This window comes from Chenopodium album, chromosome 20 (genome assembly GCF_948465745.1).
Source record: "Chenopodium album chromosome 20, dcCheAlbu1.1, whole genome shotgun sequence".
Classification (NCBI taxonomy): domain Eukaryota; kingdom Viridiplantae; phylum Streptophyta; class Magnoliopsida; order Caryophyllales; family Amaranthaceae; genus Chenopodium; species Chenopodium album.
In genome coordinates, this window is record NC_137853.1 from 9270130 (window position 1) to 9289452 (window position 19323).

The window sequence follows — 19323 nt, forward strand, 5'->3', positions numbered from 1 at the left end:
CTCAATCCAATTTTGCAATAAAAAGTTATGGAAGTTTTAAAAACGTGTTTTTGTATAAGGCAAAACGCACCCAGCGCAACTTTGTGAGTTGCGCGCGCTTAGTTACTTCTTAGTTGTTCATCCTATTTCTTGTTGTGGACCTTAGTTACTACATACTTCGTATATACTACAATTAATTTGATCAAATGGCAGGGATCAAAGTAATTAGGCAAGAACCAATGTTTGTGGTACCAAAAAAACCCATGAAACATGAATTATTAGAATGGCCTGTTCTCATTGACTGAATTCAGCTAAACTAAACTAAACTGAACTGAACTGAGCTGAGCTGAATTGAACTGAACTAAACTAACTGAATTGAACTGAAATGAATATTTTATAAGAGAAGGAAATTAGGAGCTGAACTGAACTGAGCTGAACTGAACTGAACTGAATTTCAACGTAAGAGAGCAGGCCCGAACTATATGGCTTAGATGATCAACCAGGTATTCGAGTACATGTAAATTTGATCATGTCTTTCGAAGGGAGGCGATATTCGCTTGAAGGGCAAAACGATCCAGCAAAAGTTATGAAAGAGGCTCTAGCCAAGACACTTGACTACTACTACCGTACCCTTTCGCCGGTAGATTAAGGGAAGCAAGCCAAAACCGAAAGTTGGTTGTTGAATGCAACGGTGAAGGAGTCTTATTTATTGAAGCAGATGCAGAAGTTACTCTTAAGGATATTGAGACTCAAATTCTTCCACCATGTCCTTTGTTGGAAGAGCTTCTTTTTGACATTCCTGGCTTAACTAGGATCATAGGTTGCCCTTTATTACTAATGCAGGTACGTACGTAAAAGTTGTATTCCGACCCCTCAGTTCCTTTTTGTTTGCACCATGGGCCTATTTTTTGTGAGAGCTTTTTGGGTCAAATGGTGCAAACAATAAGGAGCAGAGGAAATACTAAAATTAAACTATTTATGTTCAATTAGGAAATTGGACCATGCAAAATTAAGGCTAGCTGTTGTTCATTTAGTAAAAATAAAATATATATATTAAAAAAAAACCCCTATCAAGAGTTATTAAATACAGAGTTGATGTGTATGTGATATATGAATATGTTGTGAATTTGTGATCATTAAAAAAATAAATAAATAAATAAATGTGAGTTAATATATGCTATGGTTGCTTGCATTCCCTTTTCCTCTAGCGCATAGCATGATAAATAAGATAATAAATTGACCATTAAGATGTCAACGATAAAAAAATTGAAAGGTACTTAAACTACTTTATACTATTATGTTTTTGTCAACTTCCAATAACTTTGACTGTAAATTTTCAATAATCCATAAGTGATAATATAGTCATGTGATCTTGTTGAATTCGTCTAATTATATACTTCGTATTATATTAATATCACTTTTTTTTTAATTTCTACGCTTATACAAATGGAGACACATACGTTTTAACACACATCTCGAAGCCTGTAAAAGGTCAAATTAGTTAAAAAAAAATAGGCACAGTTGAAGTACTTGTCAATGATAAAAAAATAAAAAAAATAAAAAATAAAAAAGAAAATTATTACTTTCATATTTAGCGTATCGCAAGAAAAGTAGCTTGATAAATATATTTTAATTTAAAAGTATTTGTCTCCAAATCTCCATAGTTAAGGAGTAATAAACATTGATAGATCGATGTTAGAAATTTAGGTAACTCGGTTGATGTGTGGCGGTCATATATTAGCAATACGATTCAACCATATGATGTGTGATATGCAAGGATTCATGCAATTTCTTCAAGCAATGGTTGAACTCTCAAGAGGTGTACATGAACCTTCCATCATGCCAACATGGCAAAGGGAGCTTATATGTGCTAGGTATTCTTCAAAAGATACGCCTACACCTTATGAATATGAAAAGGTAAACGAACAATTTAATAATCATTTTGAGGTTATTACAAATGCCTTATGTACTTTTGTTAGTCACACAATCATGAATGCTCATCTCTTGAATCTTGATTAATACTTAAATAGGTGGGAGAAAAAAGTAACTGCATGCTAGTAAAAGAGGATGGAAACAACATAGTTAAAGAAGGCTTCTTCTTTGGCCCGAAAGAAATTGAAGCAATTTGCAATCATCTCCCTTCTCATCTTAGACGATCTTGCTCTACATTCGAGCTAATATGTGCTTGTGCATGTATGGAGTTGTCGCGTGTTAGCTCTAGTACCTGATCCTGAGGAGACAGTTCAATTTTCAATGGTTGTTAGCATACGAGGAAATAAAAACATTGTTTTTCCTTCCGGATACTATGGCAACTCAATAGTTACCCCTTCCACGACCACAAAAGCTAAGAACTTGATGCCCGAGAATTCATTGGCATATGCCTTACAAAAAGTGAAGGTAGCAAGAGAAGGTGCGAATGATGAAGAGTACGTGGGATCAATGACTAAGCCAGTTGTCATCCACGATAGGCCAAAAATCAAGGAGCAATTGTGTTGGATGGCGACGAATGTAACCTGCGTAGGGCTTGGATTTGTGGATTTCGGGTGGGGAAGTCCATCATATTCAGGAGTTTTGGGAAGTTCATCATCAGTTAGCAGTGTTACAAGGTTTAAGAACAATAAAGGAGAAGATGTTATAAATGTTGTTATGTGATTACCAAAGGAGGTTTTGTTAAGGTTTCGTAATGAGCTGAGTAACATTGTTGAAGATGTTTCGCAGCCAATTTCTACAAAATCCAAGCTTTGAGTATGAAAAAGAGTTACTTAATTAGATGGACTACAACTAATAAGGCTTATCTATCTATAAGCTCATTTCCTGCTTTGAACTCGATTGATCAATATCTATAGTATTGCACTTGTTATGTTGGTAAAAATTAAATAAACTAGTACTTCATTTTTATTTTGTTGATTGGTATGTAATGTAACGGAAGTCAATTGTTGAAATTGTAATAAAATTGACAAAAACAGGTTTACAATTCATCCAATACATGAGCAAAGAATATAACTTCACGAGAAATAAAAAAAACAACCACCAATATAATCTGGGAAAAAAATCATAGTACAACTGTACAAAGGGCACAATGAAGCTAGGATAAACTCTTGACTTGAGCTCTTGAGTCTTAACCATATTTTTGGGTCTTACTTGCAAAAAACTTTGTACGAGTATTTTAAAGGAGAAGTGAACCCTCACATAATCACATGTCTTCTTTAATGGTCGTAACGTGCTAAAATTGTAATATAATTGACAAAAGTAGGTTTACAATTCAAACACCTGAGCAAAGAAGTAAATCTTAATCAAGTTCATTCAATTATATAATTATATGTACTAGACAGCTTTGGGAAGCAAGCTTAGGGTAACAAAGTTCCCATTAGTGATCATCACCTTAGTCTTATAATATTTTTAATTTTTATTTCGAAAGATATATAATAAGAATCAAGTTAAATTTTAGTGCAGTTGCTGATCAACTTTTAGCCTTTTACAAATTAACGAATAACTTATTTCCAAAATGCTCTTCATGTCTTTTTTTTTTGAATAAAAGACGAGGATCAATTAATTAATTAAGTTAGGGAATGTTACAACACCATCATTCAAAGCTGGGACATCACCAGCAAAATTAAAGTCTTGGTTTACAAGTTCAGAGCTATGCTCTCTGTCAAAAGCTACCCTACAAGCTGGAGGTGGATTATACAAAAAGCAGGTTTGGTTCATTGTCTCCAGGTTGATCCTCGCATCCTTCGCCAAGCTATCAGCTACTGAGTTTGCTTCCCGTCCTTCAAAGTGCAATTCCAGAGGGTGGAGCTCCCTTACAAGGGCCCTGCAATTTGTAATCAAAACAGATGAGTTTTCAAGAGTCTGGTTACTATTAATCTCCTCAACTGCTCTTTTTGAATCTGATCAAATGTTCACTCTTTCCCATCCTCTATCTCTAACCCAAATTAAGCTCTAGTATATGGCATTTAGCTCAACATTATAGCTGTTGGGACAGTAACTTTTCCAAGTGATTCCTTCAATCCAGTCACCCAAATGGTTTCTGCAGATTGCACCAATACCTGCCAGTTTAGTTGACTCAACGAACGAGGCATCACAATTGATTTTCAGGGAGGGAAAAGGGGGAGGATACCAGGCAAGGGGGGAGGGCTTAAGACTTTCCGAGCTGGCAATTGAGAAATAGCACTCAGAAGCAGCCCATATGCACTGGTGGACTGTTTGTGTGTTGGATGTGTTTTTTTTGTTAAAAACCCAAGCATTCCTTCGTAGCCAAATATGCCATAGGATAAAAGGGAAAAGGAAACTCCAAGGGATATCATTGTGTGAGGGGGTGGAGATGTTGAGGTTTTGATCAAGCCAATCTTGCCACTGAGCAGCAGACTGTAGAGGTGCAGGTGAGGGGATCAAATCCCAAATTTCTTTAGCTCGTATACAAGAGTGAAAGAGGTGGAAGTTTGATTCTTCATGGGTGGGGCAGAAGGAGCAGAAAGGTTGATGGTTGGGAATTCTCTTGTGTAGATTGAGGTTGTTTGGTGTTCTATCCCAAGCAAGCTGCCATAGAAACATTTTTATTTTTGGGTGAATTTGGAGATGCCATAATTTCCCCCAAGTGAACAAGGGCAGCCTTTTCGATGTGTTTGTTGTGAGCTCAGTTCTAGCTTTAGAAGCCAGAAACTTACCCTTGTAGCTCCAGCAAGAATAAGCATTATCAGAATTGTTGTTAAGAATCACAGAGCTGAATTGCTCATACATAGAATCAGTAATTTGGAAAGAGATAAGTAACTCCAGATTTGATTTTGACAGAGAGTGACAGTCAGCAAGGCTTAAGTTCAAGCAAGTTGAGTGTATTGGCCTTGTAAGTATCTGTCTTAAGGACTGATGCAATAGCCACCTATCATTCCAGATGTTAATGTCTCTCCCATTGCCCACGTCCCAAACTAAGCTTTTTTCAAACAAGTTCCAAAGCCTGCCAATACCTTTCCAAACAAGTGAACCTTTATTGAAAGGTGTTGGGTATCTCTTATTATCAATATATTTTTCTCTAAGTAACAAGGCTGCCCAACCCTTTTTATTGTAAAGGTTCCAGCATTGTTTAGTTAGTGAAATAGTATTGATATGCTCATGCTTAGTGAAGCCTAACCCTCCCTCATCTTTTGAATGACAGACATTATCCCAAGAGATCCAAGTGATTTTTTTCTTTTCATTTGATCCCCCCAGAAGAAATTGGAGCAAATTGAATCCAACTTTTTGCAAATGGATTGGGGAAAAGAGAGTACTTGCATGTAGTATCTGGGAATGGATTGAAGGGTGGCTTGGATTAGGATTGCTCTTCCTGCTTTTGACAGCATATTGGATTTCCAGGTGGCTAATTTATCTCCCACCTTGTCTATGATGAATTGCAAGTTCTTTTTTGAGTGTTTCTTAATAGACAGGGGAAAACCCAAGTATTTTCCAAGATCGGGGGAGGAAGTTACATTGAGCTCTTGTTCAAAGTCATCAATCATGCTTTGAGGAGTGTTGGGAGAGAAAAAGATGGAGCTTTTGAGATCATTCATCTTTTGACCCGACAAAGAAAAGAATTTATTGAGGGTGTTTAGGAGAGAGTGGAGAGTTTTTTTTTATGTTTGCCCAAAAAGGAGTACATCATCGGCAAAGAGAAGGTGGGAAATATGAGTTTTTCCTCCCCTAAATCGAAAAGGGGACCATTCTTTCAACTCACACTGTTTATGGATCATATGGGAGAGGTATTCCATACAAATTATAAACAAGTAAGGAGATAGAGGGTCCCCTTGTCTCAATCCTCTAGAAGGAGTGAAAGGGGAAGAAAGCTTTCCATTGATAAGAATGGAGGTTGAGGTTGAAGAAACACAACTCATGATAAGATCAATCGAATCCAAGTCTAAATTAACATAGAGAAGGCAATGACGAATGAATGGCCACTCCATTCTATCATAAGCCTTTTCCAAGTCGATTTTCAAAGCAAACATACCCTTCCTTCCCTTTTTTTTCTTTTCCATTGAATGGATTATTTCCGAAGCTACAATGTAATTGATGTCTGTCCCCCTCCCTGGCAAAAAACTGTTCTGGTTAGGGGAGATAAAGGAGTGGAGCTTGGTCCTTATCCTATTCACTAGGATTTTTGAGAGGAATTTATAGCAGCAATTGACAAGGCTTATTGGACGAAAACTAGTGATTTTTGTGGGATTTTGAATTTTGGGAATTAGGCAGATAACTGTTTTATTTATGGATGAGGGGACAACTTTGTTAGCAAAGATAGAGGAGAGGAAATGATGACAGTCATCCTTTACAAACTCCCAGAAATGCTGAAAGAAAAGGCCATGAAAGCCATCTTCCCCTGGTGCTTTAAGGGCACCAACCGAGAAAACAGCTTCCTTGACCTCAGCTAGACAAAGAATGGCAGAACAAGAAATAGAATGAGAGGAGGTTGGGGGGTCAGGGAGAACAGGAGGGGAAGAGGAGAAAAGGGAGGAAAAATGGTGCACAATATGATCATGGATAGCAGAGGGATCGTAAATCCACTCCCCTACCTCATTTTTTAAGCAGAAAATCCTATTATTTTTTTTCCGGAATGTAGCACATAGGTGAAAGAAATTGGTGTTTCTATCCCCACTTAGAAGCCAATCCGATCTAGAACGAGCCAGCCAATACATTTCTTCCTGCTCATGTAATGAGTATAAATCATTTTGTAAAGAAAATTCCAAATTGTGGAGAAAAGTATTGGTTGGGTCATTCTCAAGCGCCCTTTGAGTCCCACTGATTCTGGCTGTTAATGATTTTATTTTCATTGCAACTGAGCCAAAATTAGTACGGGCCCAATGGGCTGTTTTTACAGATAAGTTGGAGAGCTTATCCGGTAAAACCAGGTTATTCATAGTCCAGTTTTGCTTTACAAACGGATCAAAATTCGGGTCACCCAACCACATGGGTTCAAATCTGAACAGAGTCGAACCCGCAATGCTGACCCGTTTTTCCAGGCCCAACAAAACTGGATTATGATTCGAGGAGAGTCTTGGGAGGTTCTGGACTACGGCATCTTGAAAGGATTGGATCCACGAATTTGTAGCCCAGAATCTGTCCAAGCGCTCAAAAATTGGATTTTTTTTTCTTTTATTAAACCACATGAATTTATGACCCGTGAAGCCAAGATCTATAAGATGACATTTATCCACGGTTTCTTTATAAGCATTCATTTGATTAATGGGGTGAGGGTTACCTCCCCATTTCTCATGGCTAAAACAGATTTCGTTAAAGTCCCCACATACAACCCATGGCATATTTATGTTATCCTTTAAATTTATTAAGTCACTCCACATTTCTAGTCTTGCTTTAAAGTGGCTACTAGCATAAACAGATGAAAGAAAGAAGGGTGTTTTGTGATTTACCTGAACCACGGCATGAATCACACGCGGTTCCTTAGAGACCACAGTGATGTTGTTCACTCCAGAGTTCCAGAGAATAAGGATCCCCCCAGATAGACCCACCGGGTCGACCACCTCGAACGAATTGAAGGGTAGGTTATCAATGATCTCCTCAACACCTGATTTGTGCACCTTAGTTTCAGTGAGCACCACAATTTCTGGGTTATGGTCTTGTAGCAGCTGGCGGATGTTGCGCTTGAAGCCCCTGCGCGCAATACCTCTAGCATTCCACAGGAGGATCGACATTCCGCGCTTCATGAATGGTAATTTTGCTAGCTCCTCCTTGGACTCGTAGGACGCGTCGTTGTCGACTGTAATGTAGCGCCCCAGATAGTGGCTGTATTTCTGCAGGGTGTTGACCTTGACTTTCACTCCAGACATCTGAGTGGTTGTCCCTTTCTCCGTCCCCCAAGCACATTGGAGCTGGAGCTGAGTGGCCTCGCGAACCAGGTGAAGCCACTTGACGTTGTTTGTTCCTGCCACGGACTGGGCCAATAGCCAGTCGCTTGTAATCGACATTGCCTTTCTTTCTTGCGGAAGAACGGGTTCCGGGTCGGATAGTTGTTGCAATTCCCAGGGCATCACCAACCCCGAGTAGCTCGACTGGAATTCTCTGATCCACCACCTCAACAGAATTCCCAGAGGTTCGTTCATGAGTTTCACATCCTCCAGGGAAGGGATGTGCGCCGGAATCAGAACTCTGGGATCTACGTGATCCTCCATCTGGAGATTTTGGAACATTAGAGCTACCTTTTCCGGCTCTAAAAGCATCTGGCGGACTAGACCTGGGGTTAGAGCATTCCAACTGCCCAAAAGTCCCTGAGCAAAGAAAGTTTGAGGGTTTATCATAGTGGCTAGGGTGGTAAATTTTGGTTTGGTTCTTGTGATGATGTTCCTTTCTTGGACTGGTTTGACAATTACCGGGTTCGGCCGGAGTCGGGTTTGGATTCTCATCGGAGCTGGTTTTGGCGATTTTCTGGTTCGATTTTCCATTTTTTTGGTTTTGAGTGAGAGGTTTTTTGTTTTTTTGGGAGGAGGTGTGGTTGTTTGGCTGGTTTAGTGAAGTTAAAAGGAAAGGTAAGGGGTTTAAGATTTGAAAAACGCCGGTTATGGGGGTAAGAGAGGGAGGTAAGGTGAGAAGACATTTGAGATGACTATTCGAATTTTGACGACTTGGTTCAGAAAAGAGGTTGGGAAAAGAGAAAGAAAGATTTCTGGAAGATTTCTGAGCGGGGATATGGGTAGTGAAGTTACAAGGGGTAGTTTCCTCTTGTGGGTACACCTCTCTGTGTAACAATTGGCATCTAGCTATCATTTCAAAGCTCTTCATGTCTTTTATTAAAAACCAACACCACCAAAAAGTTGATTGACTGATCAATTTATGAGCATCTCCCGATAATCCTCTCTTTACTAAATAACTCCTAAAGTAAGAAAAATTGTTTCTATTACATGAGTACAAAGACTACATACACAAGTACTTGTATACGAGGGCACTTAGGATCACATATCATCCACGCTTCAATGATTGCTTTGACGACCGAATACAATTGCAGTAGTACCAAATTAGGCAAATAATAATAATAATAATAATAATAATAATAATAATAATAATAATAATAATTGGGAGCAATAATTGTGAGGGGGGGGTTGTGGCTCAGTTTTGAGCATTGATGATGTTGCGACATAAGGTCTGTTCACTTTAGCTTAATTTCAGTTCAGTTCAACTCCAATCAGTTCAATTCAGCTCCTAATTTCCTTCTCTCATAAAATATTCATTTTAACTCTATTCAGTTCAGTTCAGCTCCAATCAGTTTAGTTCAGTTCAGTTCAGCTCCAATCAGTTTAGTTCAGCTCAGTTCAGTAAATGTGAACAGGCGCATAGTTGGTTGAATGGAACTATGCACTTCAATTGATTTGGTAATGTAACAAACCAGCAAAAGGTCAACATAGCTAATGTTGTCTTAATTATCCGGTTGCCAGTCAAATTGGTTAAATATGGGAGAAAAATTAGAAAATTAGGTTTATTTTGAAAAGATTTAAAAATTGGTGTATTTTAGGAGAAAAATTAGAAACTTAGGTTTATTTTGGTTGATTCGTTGTTAGATTTTCCATAAAAAATTCCTAAACTACCCTAAATGACAAAATACCAAAATTAACCCGGAATAAATGTTTCGCGTTCAAATTTATCCTAGAGATTAGCAATGTATTTTCTCCATGTGTACTACGAGTAGCGTACTAGGAAGAGTAGGAGCATGTAGCTCGTTCCATAAAAAATTAACGACAGAACAATCCTACTTCACCGCATCCTCGCAGCTCCCAGGGCTGCTCATTGCCCAACACCACAAAGATCGTGCTTCTGGTTTTTGGGTTTCAATTCATGCAAGGTACTTAACAATTTATATTTATTCTACTTTTAATTTCAAATTTTTCAATGAGTTCAATTTGAGGGATTGAAATATTGAATTTCTGTTCACTGGGTTTGTGAATTTAAATCGAGTGATTAATTTGCAGGCAATTATGATAATGGGCATTCATAAATTCCTTAAAATTTGTGGAATTTTAGACGAATTGCATGCAGGAAGAACAAAATTACTAGACCCATGTCTTAAATTTGCTAGATTTTGTCATTTTGAACAATACCCATCTGTTAATTCATCTAATTCAGCGTTAGTGAAACTTCCACAAAGTAAGATAGGGATTTTCTGGGATTTGGAAAACAAACCCCCGAATTCAGTTTCTCCGTTTGATGCTGCGATTAAGTTGAAAAGGGCTGTTTCATCTTTTGGGATTGTTCGATATATGGTTGCTTATGCCAACCAACATGCATTTAGCTATGTTCCTCCTGCAGTTAGGGAGTTGAGGAATGAGAGGAAGGTGTTAAATCGTTTAGAAAACAAGGGAGTTATCAGGTCCGTTGAACCGTATGTATGTCGGGTTTGTGGGAGGAAGTTTAGGATGAATGAGAAGCTAATTGAGCATTTTAAGGTTCATGAGAGGGAGCATCAGAAAAGGCTGAAGCAGATAGAGTCAGCTAAAGGGAAGAAGAGGGTTAATTTGGTTGGGAAATACGCGATGAAGATGGAGAAATATAAGAATGCTGCTCGGGATATTTTGACTCCCAAGGTTGGGTACGGTTTAGGGGATGATTTGAAACGTGCTGGTTTTTGGGTGAAGATGGTGTCGGATGAACCACAAGCAGCTGATGTTGCTTTAAGGAGTCACATAGTGGATATGATGGATCATAGGCGAATACAATGCTTGGTCATTGTCTCTGATGATTCAGATTTTTTGGGTGTCTTGAAGGAGGCTAAGGAGAGATGTCTCAAGACTGTTGTTGTTGGTGACAATCATGATGGGGTGCTGAAGAGAAATGCGGATGCCTCTTTTTCTTGGCGGGATATTTTGGTTGGTAAGGCTAAAACGCAGGCAGTTTCAGTTGTAGGCCAGTGGAAAGATCGCGATGTTTTGAAGAGTTTGGAATGGTCATATAATCCAGATGTGGAAAGAGATGCTTGTAATGGGAGTAATGCCTGTGATATTGAGGATGTTCAGCTTGAGGAGGAAGATATTGATGATTCAATTGGAGAAGATCATGACCCTTTGCTCCACAATGATGATAGACCTTGGTGGGAATTGGATCCGGTTGATGATGGTGCATCTCATAATCCATTGACTTGATTGTAGACACCTTTGACTTACATGAAAGGAGATCCTTCGTGAATTATTTGAATGACAGGATGATATGATTGCAAAGAAAGCAGCAAAGAGTTCCTTCCACTGAATCAATGTGAGTTATTTATTTACTGTACCCTTTTCAATGCATCACAATGAACTTTTAGCTATGTTACCGCTGTTGATGGACATGACTGAAATTTAATACTGCGTCTAAGTGGGTCGTGGCCTTGTGGGAGGGTTCTGAAAGGTTATAGGTATACATGTAAGCATTTGCTTTATACTTAGTTGCTTATCAATTTGTTTTCCTTCCATTTTCTTATCTAGCTCAATTATTGTTTCATATGGACTTACATACGTACTACTTGTATGTTTGATAATTCTTGCTACCTGTAATTGAGTCTAGTTTCCCTTTCATTGATGGTATCAATTTTGCGTCAAATATTTTAACTTGAGAATCATTGAGCAATATGTTGAAGTCTAAAATCCATAAAAATGTCTTGAGGTCTAGAATCCAAGAAACTGAAAACTTCTCTATGATTAGTGGGACCAAACAGAGATGATAGAGGACACTATCATGAACACAGTAGTGATGAATTTTTAAATCGAGACAATCAGATCAGCTTATTGGTGATATCTGTCCAGTGACCATCAGTTAACACTTGAATACTTGATTAGAACTCAAGGATCAGGACATCTAGTACATATAGACAGTAAATTGTTAATCAGGATGCTGATAAGCTTTCGTATTAACAGTAGCCTTTATTTGAAAAAAGAAAGCAAATGATGAAAACTACAAACATGTTGAGGATCTTACTGCCAATACTGTTGCGACAGAGAGGTCATGAATTATATCCTTGCCCCTTCAACAAGCCAGGAAGCCATTTAGCCATTTTCTGAAACAGTCTTTGGTAACACATCTGTTGTTTTAGTGGGGGTGTGGAAAAGGTGAGTAAATTGGAATCTGGGTTTGGGTGTATTTTAGGCCTAGTCAGTTTATATACCAATTGGAGTAGTGTATAAAACCCCTTGCAGGGGTAAAACACTAAAACTTAGCTACTCTGTCTTTAGTATTATGGACATAGCAAACATTGTTAATTTTATTAGTGAACCATGTAAAAATCAGTGTTTATTTTTTCCACATTTGTTAATATGATATATGTGGAATAAGAAGTGGTAAGCCATTGCCAGAGTGCTATTAATAGCATTTGCAAGAGTAAGAAATATTCAGCCTACCCCTCTCCCCACCAATTGTGGGGGATCGGGGTAGGCATGTCAAGACTTGGATCCTTGCTGTCATGCAGTGTGTATTCAGAATGATTAAGGTACCCAAAGAATTCTGTATTCAATATTTGCATGCCATATGTGGTGTTCTTGTATGTCCATTGGGTTGCTCAAGCAAAAGGAAAACTATTAGATCTGCTTGAATAATGTGTCCGTTGAATTTGAAAGCAGTACTCATTGAATTTGAAAGCTGTACTCATTGAATTTCTATCTTCCACCTCCTTTCTATAGGGGCCATTGCCCACGGCTACATGATATTATGTAATTTTTTTTTTTTTTCCTGCTTCTGGCTTCTTATTCTCTTCTTATGTCCTGAAGTATAAGAAAGGGGCTTGGTAATTCCTAATCAAGTATTCTACATTGTGCATTTGAAAACCCACCCTATCAAAAAATGTTACCTTAAAACTTAGGCTGGACTGCTGGAGCTATTGACATGTGATGATTTGAATAATGATCAATCTAGAACCCAATGTACTCGCCTAAAGTTGACGGATTTAATTAGGTTTCTGGAGATTTGAGAATTGAGTTATGCTCTACTTATTTTCTTCACTTTTTTCCTTATGGGTCAAGATGAGAGCCAATAAATCCATGTGTCCTATCTCTTGATTTTTTTTGCTAAATATGGTCCATTGTATTTACAAAATCAGCTACATAGCTTTTCTTCTTTCTAGATTTCCTTATATTGCTGAAATTTGGGTTTACCCTCCTTATCAATGAAAAACGGCAAAAGGATCTTTGCCTTTACATTCCTATATCAAGTTTACTGTCAGCAACATAGTGACAACCACAGTAGTTACAATCCAAAACTGGCTCACCAGCAAACTTCTCATCTTACGTTTTGGAGAAACAAAGACTAATGATATTGCAACATCAATTATCACTGTGGTTTGGTAGTTTGATCATTGATGTGGCTAGAAAAGAATGATAGGTACTAGCAGTTTTTGATGGAGATGCGCATTTTCAGCATATACTCATAATCTCATATATGGAGTTAGATATATGCCCAAGGGGCTCATATTTAATATACTCTGAAGGGGGGTTTTGTAAGAGTGCGACAATGTACTGGAAAACTCAAGTATTGAAGAGCTATAAAAAATGAGAAGGCATATCTTGTGTACTTAAAGAGTGTATACTTCTTATATGTAGTTAGGTCCTCATCACATATGATGTTTAGATTTTGAAATCTGAATGTTCGTGCTGGGATTAGCATCTTTTCAGGCTCCTTTTATGCTGCGAAATCTGAATATGCTGTACTGCTGAAGAGTCAGAGTATTATGTATGCCATTTTGGCTAATGTAGTGCTAGGAAATCATTATGGTTTTATGGGAATGGGATTGAGAAATCATGCACAAATTTTTTTGGAGCCTTACCCTCTTTGTTCTGTTCTGAAAAATGTATCTGACAGTGAAACTGCTCCCACTCCCATGTTTTTAATTTTCCCATGGTAATGGGGGTATAAGTAACAAAATAGAATGATATGATACAGTGATTACATAATCTAAATAAGCTTACTTGAGTTAATTTTCCTTGGTGTGTGCAAAGCCTTTATTGTTTATTTATTTATTTATTTTTTTTTTTTTTTTGTTTGCTTAATTTTACTGTAAGTAATATAAACTGTAATGCAAATGCTCTTTTTCGCTGAAGTGTGGGTGTTGTCTCAAAAAAGAAGGCCTGGTTCTGTTCTCATGCATGACACAAGTTTCCCCTAGATAGGAAAGGGAGTCGCAAATTAGCATTAACATCCAACGCATGACAGTTGAATGCCACAAACTTATAGAGGTATTTATAAAAATTTCACCTGACATGATCTAAGTGATTAAAAAGAAGTGAGCTTCCAAGGTGGAGTCGTGGAGATGATCGTTGTTCAGACATTTTGATGTCATGTTTCTGCTTAAAATTGCTGTTTCTTCTTTCCACTCCTTTGAGCATTGTTAGGAAAACAGAAACCTTCATTCGATAGCTCCAAAAACTCAAATTGGAGACAAACTAAAGAAAGATTGGGAGCTGTTATGTATAAACTTAGTCGTTTCAGTATTGAAGAGTATGAATAGTATTGGTTCAATTCTTCAATGGAATGTAGGGTTAGGTTATGCTGCTGATCTCTTAAAGTTAGTATACCTTGAATAATTGGAATTGTATGGTCAGTTGTCAAACTGTAACGAGTTATGTATCGCTTTCTTTAATGATTCCAAATGGAGCGTACTGTCAAGGCCTCGAAAGGATTTGGTTGGCTGCTTCAAACTTACTGAGGTAATTCAAGTATGAACACAACATTTGAATCAACTTTTTCTTTATTGATAAAAATTTGTTTGAATTGTTTTTGCACTAGATGTGACAATTCTGTTATTATTTTTGTAAGAATACTGTGATTAATAATTTGTAAACACTGACTTTTAAACCAGAATATGTTAACGTAGGTAGTTAAGATTTTCAAGAAGGAATAGTCTAGTGTTGGTAGCACAATTGACAAATTCTCCAATGATGGAAATCTATCACTATCATTTACTACTTCCCTCTGCTCCCAAATACTACTAAAAAGATTAGGTTAAATTACTTTATAATTTATATTAGTATGGTAAAGTGGAATAAAGTGACTCAATATCAAAGGACCTATCATATACGTAGAAATGGACTCTAACAACTTAATTTGGGTAGGCAAAATTACTTTTATGTGTGTGAATTTGAGTTCAGAGCACCATAGCTGAATGGCTGTATGACTGACCAAAGATGGCCATCAGACGACACTTTCCCGGTTCTTTTTTCGAATTGAGAAGCGGTAATTTAGGAGTATTAGCCTATCAAGATTCAAGACAACAAAACAACACAGCCGTCCACAAAGAAATTCTTGAGCAAAATAATTTAAATAGCAGCCATCACTAACCAAATGCAGAAAAGGCCATATGTGCTACGGAGTAAAAAAACTACACGTAATTATATGCTAAGCTTAATCAAGAGTTCATGACCAAATCCAAGAAGCCGCCGTCAGAAAAGCCATCCATCAGGAGAGGAACTTTCTCATTCGAGAAAAGAAACAAGTCGGCCAAAGAATCAAAGATCCAATCAATTAACCATCAATAACATATTGATTTTTCCAATCGATTTGGTAGAATGATTCCTGAATCTTATAGAAAACCACTAATGTCATAAACATGTTATACTTGAAATGTAAATCATTCAATCAACATGCAGTCTGGTAGAACCTGCTAATGTATTTTCGACTTTCAGATTTTTTCTTTTTTTAAAAAACAACATTATGGTCGCACCTGCAACATTTGCAATACAACTACTGAATTGGACCTGGTAAAACTGTAAAACAATTCAAATGGTAAAGCAAATGTACGAATTTCAGGGCAGCCCTTATTACATAACGTGAGCACATTGCAACTTGACATCAAATTATAGTTTTATCAACTAATCATGTCACAGGCAGCAAATAAAACCCATTCACCGGTCCTGCAATAGTTGAAGTCCTTGTACCCCAAGGAAATAGCAGCAGCAGGCAAAGAGTCGGTGAATTACCTCAAAACTGCATAAGTGAAAAATTATATTTCAGCACTTCAAAAAAGTGAAATGGCTGTTTAAACTGTGAGATATCAGTACATAAATCTCATGTGAATGTCATAATGTTTCACCTCTTACTCAAAACACTAGATCTTATACATCTCAGAGGGTTTACAAGTCCACCGTTGTCCAAACAAAAAAAGAATGCACAAGCCATTCAGCATCAAAGACAACCAGACTAAATAAAGCAACAGGGGTCCGTCAACACCATAACAAATGCCAGCTCGCCTGCTGACAAATATCCTATAAGGGAGCAGGTTGTGGTGATCTCTAGCATTACCAGAGGCCCAGAGGTTTCAAGTCTGCTCTGGCTACACAGTATCAGTAGAATCCATGCATCGTTGTCTATATTGCTAAGTAGACTCGGAAGATTAAAAGAACCATGGAACAATCAGTCAAATCTTCACACCAAATGCTGTTAAGTATTGAATTTTAATCTTCTGATCATAAGAATTAGTAATATGTGACAAGGCCAGACCCATAATATGGTAATTGGAACATGGAGCATCTAGCAACTAGCAAGCATCTCACAGTAGTAATGCTCTTTACAGAGCACAATTTAACCTCTCAAGACATTTTTATAAAGACTATACACCAAAATCCCTATATTATGCACTAAAGCCTTCATGAAACAGCAAAGGCAAAATCATATGCTTTACATTCTTCAAAGCATGCCATTGGTTAAGTGTTTAGTTTATTTTGACTAGTTCAATTAGGCTCCCAATCGCCAAATAATTTCTTGCTTCTGGAATAAACGATAATAACTGAAAGCTCTAACATACTAAATGATGTAATTATCATCCTGATTTCATAGCATTATCCTCACCATGAAGGGAGGGAAAATGAAGGAGACAATACTAACAAATTATACACTGCACGGTCTTGAAGCAATTATAATCTTATACATACCCTTATTTCTTAATATTCCACCTGCAAATCAAGAATACTAACAGAGAGGAAAGGGGTATCATTCCATATACTGAATATAGACAGAGAAAAATAAATAAATCAAAGTGCAATATATCAATAAAATCTAGTAAAATACAGAGCAAGTTTGGACAAAACCTCATCTACCAATCTAAAAGTATTGCAACTGGTATTTAAAATCATAACAAAACATAAATGAACCAGCGTAGTGTTATTGAAACTGTAAAGTTGTAGGCTGAATTCAGAAGCTGTACATTTGCTAACTATTAGTGATACCTTAACCTAAAAGAACAAAGCAATATGTGAACAGAAAAAACAATGAAGATACCTCCACAAATACTCCAATCGAGGTACGCTTCTGCAGACAGAAAACATGGAACAAAAACCCTCCAATTTCAGCAGATTGCCAGAAAGCACACTTCTAGTGCCACATCTCCTCAACATCAAATCAAAACCTCCAATTTCACCAAACAGAGCCACTCTTCTTTTTCGAGTCCGAGTAGTAACTCGAATACCACCTAACAAACTTCTTCAACCCCGTCTGTAAATCAGTCGAAGGCTTATAATTGAGCTCCTTCTGAGCCAAAGTGATATTCGCGTGTGTGTATGGAACATCCCCATTCCTAGGCAGCGGCAAAATCTTCTTATTAGCCTTAACCTTAAGCAGCTTCTCCAATATACTGACCAACTCAGTAACACTAACAGGCGAAGTATTCCCCAAATTAAAGATCCTAAACTGCGCCGGCCCCTTCTTCTTCCCACCAGTCCCGGTACTCTTCTTGGCCGTATCCAACGCCCCTAAACACCCCTTCACAATATCATCAATGTAGGTAAAATCCCTAGCAACAGTCGAATGATTCGGTCCCTCAAACACCTTAATCTGCTTCCCTTTCAACATATCCTTAGCAAAGAAGAAATACGCCATATCCGGCCTACCCCAAGGTCCATAAACCGTAAAGAACCGCAACCCGGTAATCGACAACCCGTATATATGATTATAAGTATGAGTAATTTCCTCCCCAGCTTTCTTAGTAGCAGCATACAAACTAGCAGGTTGATCAGTTCGATCTTTCTCAGAAAATGGAACTTTGGAATTCAATCCATAAACAGAACTACTAGAAGCCCAAACAATCGAAGGTTGTGGATTGGCAGATTTACAAACTTCCAACAAATTAACAAGTCCAGCAATATTACTATTAACATAAGATTTAGGGTTCTCCATTGCATACCTCACCCCAGCTTGAGCAGCAAGATGCATCACATGAGTAAACGCAACAACATCAAACAATTTCGTCAAAAGATCTCGATCATTGATATCCCCTTCAACCACGAAGATTCCAGCACGTTCTAGAAGCTTCTGACGAGATCTTTTCAAAGAAGGGTCATAGTAATTATTGAAATTATCAAGACCCAGAACACCATCTCCTCTCCTTCGCAACGCCATTGATACATGAGTCCCAACAAACCCAGATGCACCAGTAACAAGCACGGTCAACCCGTGTGTACCCTGTTTCACCCGTGCAGATTGCCGAACACGGCGCTCCCAATCGTGACCACCCCAAGTGGCGGCGGTTTTCGACACGGCCTGGAAAGTATCCCCGTGTCGGTGGGAAGAATCGAATCGAGGGGAAGCGAAGAAGAGGAAGAGAAGAAGAGAGAGAAAGAGGAAAGACCAAAGGGTAAGCTTAGAGAGAGAAGAGTACCATCGGATTCTATTGAAGTAAATCGATGATTTTTCAGGCTTGAATTTTCCTGGGGTTGATGGGATATCATCCGCCATGTGACCAATTGCTTTGAGCTGCGACATTGATTGAAATGTGAAAGATTAAGATTGAAGAAGATGAAAACCCTAATTTCCGAAATCGAAAATTGCAGAAATCTGGGAAAATTAGGGGTTTGGGAAAAAATTGGGAAAAGGGAACATTTGAAGAAGAAAAGGCAACATATTATTCTTGAGGTGTGCGATAATGGTGGGTGGGTGGTGGTGGGGAATGAAGGAAGAGAGAGAGAAAGAGGGGAAAAGAGGAGAGGAGATTAGTTGGCAAATTTTAATCTGTTAACAACTGAGTACAAACTTGCAAAGTAGTGATATTAATAATATTATTATTCATTTTATTATTGATTTTTTCCTTTGAGAGAAGATTTCATTTATTTAATGTGTTGATTTTATAAATATTATTACTACTCTATGATTGATGATTGAGTAAAACTTATTATTGAAGTTATTGTTATTGTTATTGTTTTGGTTCTTTAATGTTATTGATTAAAATGATCGGCTATTTCACCAAATGCCCCTGAGTTATTTTTTTATTCACCATATACCCATCAAAACTTTCAAATTCACCAAATACACTTGAGTTTAAAAAAATTTCACCAAATGCCCTTAATGACTAACGGCGGTTAACATCGTTAGTCATTAATGACTAATATGCCACGTGGCAGAATATAATTGGTCGTTGTAATATAAATAAAT

General features: G+C 37.7%; 1 protein-coding gene and 2 pseudogenes across 4 annotated transcripts; 2 read left to right on the top strand and 1 right to left on the bottom strand.

The window, feature by feature from the left end:
- Positions 1–185: 185 nt before the first annotated feature.
- LOC145596758 (methanol O-anthraniloyltransferase-like) lies at positions 186–2724 on the top strand (annotated as a pseudogene).
- A 6923-nt stretch (positions 2725–9647) lies between these two features.
- Positions 9648–14556, top strand: LOC145598812 (uncharacterized). Of its 2 annotated transcripts, XR_014103624.1 has the most exons (3): positions 9648–9790; positions 9918–11193; positions 14007–14556. XR_014103624.1 is itself a non-coding variant. In XM_081655200.1 (2 exons), the coding sequence occupies exon 2, from the start codon at positions 9924–9926 to the stop codon at positions 11082–11084; it is 1161 nt and encodes a 386-aa protein (XP_081511326.1). In that variant the 5' UTR covers positions 9648–9790; positions 9918–9923; the 3' UTR covers positions 11085–11277. The 2 variants fall into 2 exon arrangements, 1 of the variants encoding a protein (XP_081511326.1); XM_081655200.1 differs by lacking the exon at positions 14007–14556 and having other exon boundaries at positions 9918–11277.
- Positions 14557–15563: 1007 nt separating this feature from the next.
- On the bottom strand, positions 15564–18896 carry LOC145597829 (UDP-glucuronate 4-epimerase 3 pseudogene; annotated as a pseudogene). Of its 2 annotated transcripts, XR_014103431.1 has the most exons (2): positions 17179–18896; positions 15564–15888 (listed from the first exon to the last, which is right to left on the bottom strand). The product of XR_014103431.1 is annotated as a UDP-glucuronate 4-epimerase 3 pseudogene, transcript variant X2 (transcript). The 2 variants fall into 2 exon arrangements; XR_014103430.1 differs by lacking the exon at positions 15564–15888 and having other exon boundaries at positions 16921–18896.
- Between the last annotated feature and the right edge of the window lie 427 nt (positions 18897–19323).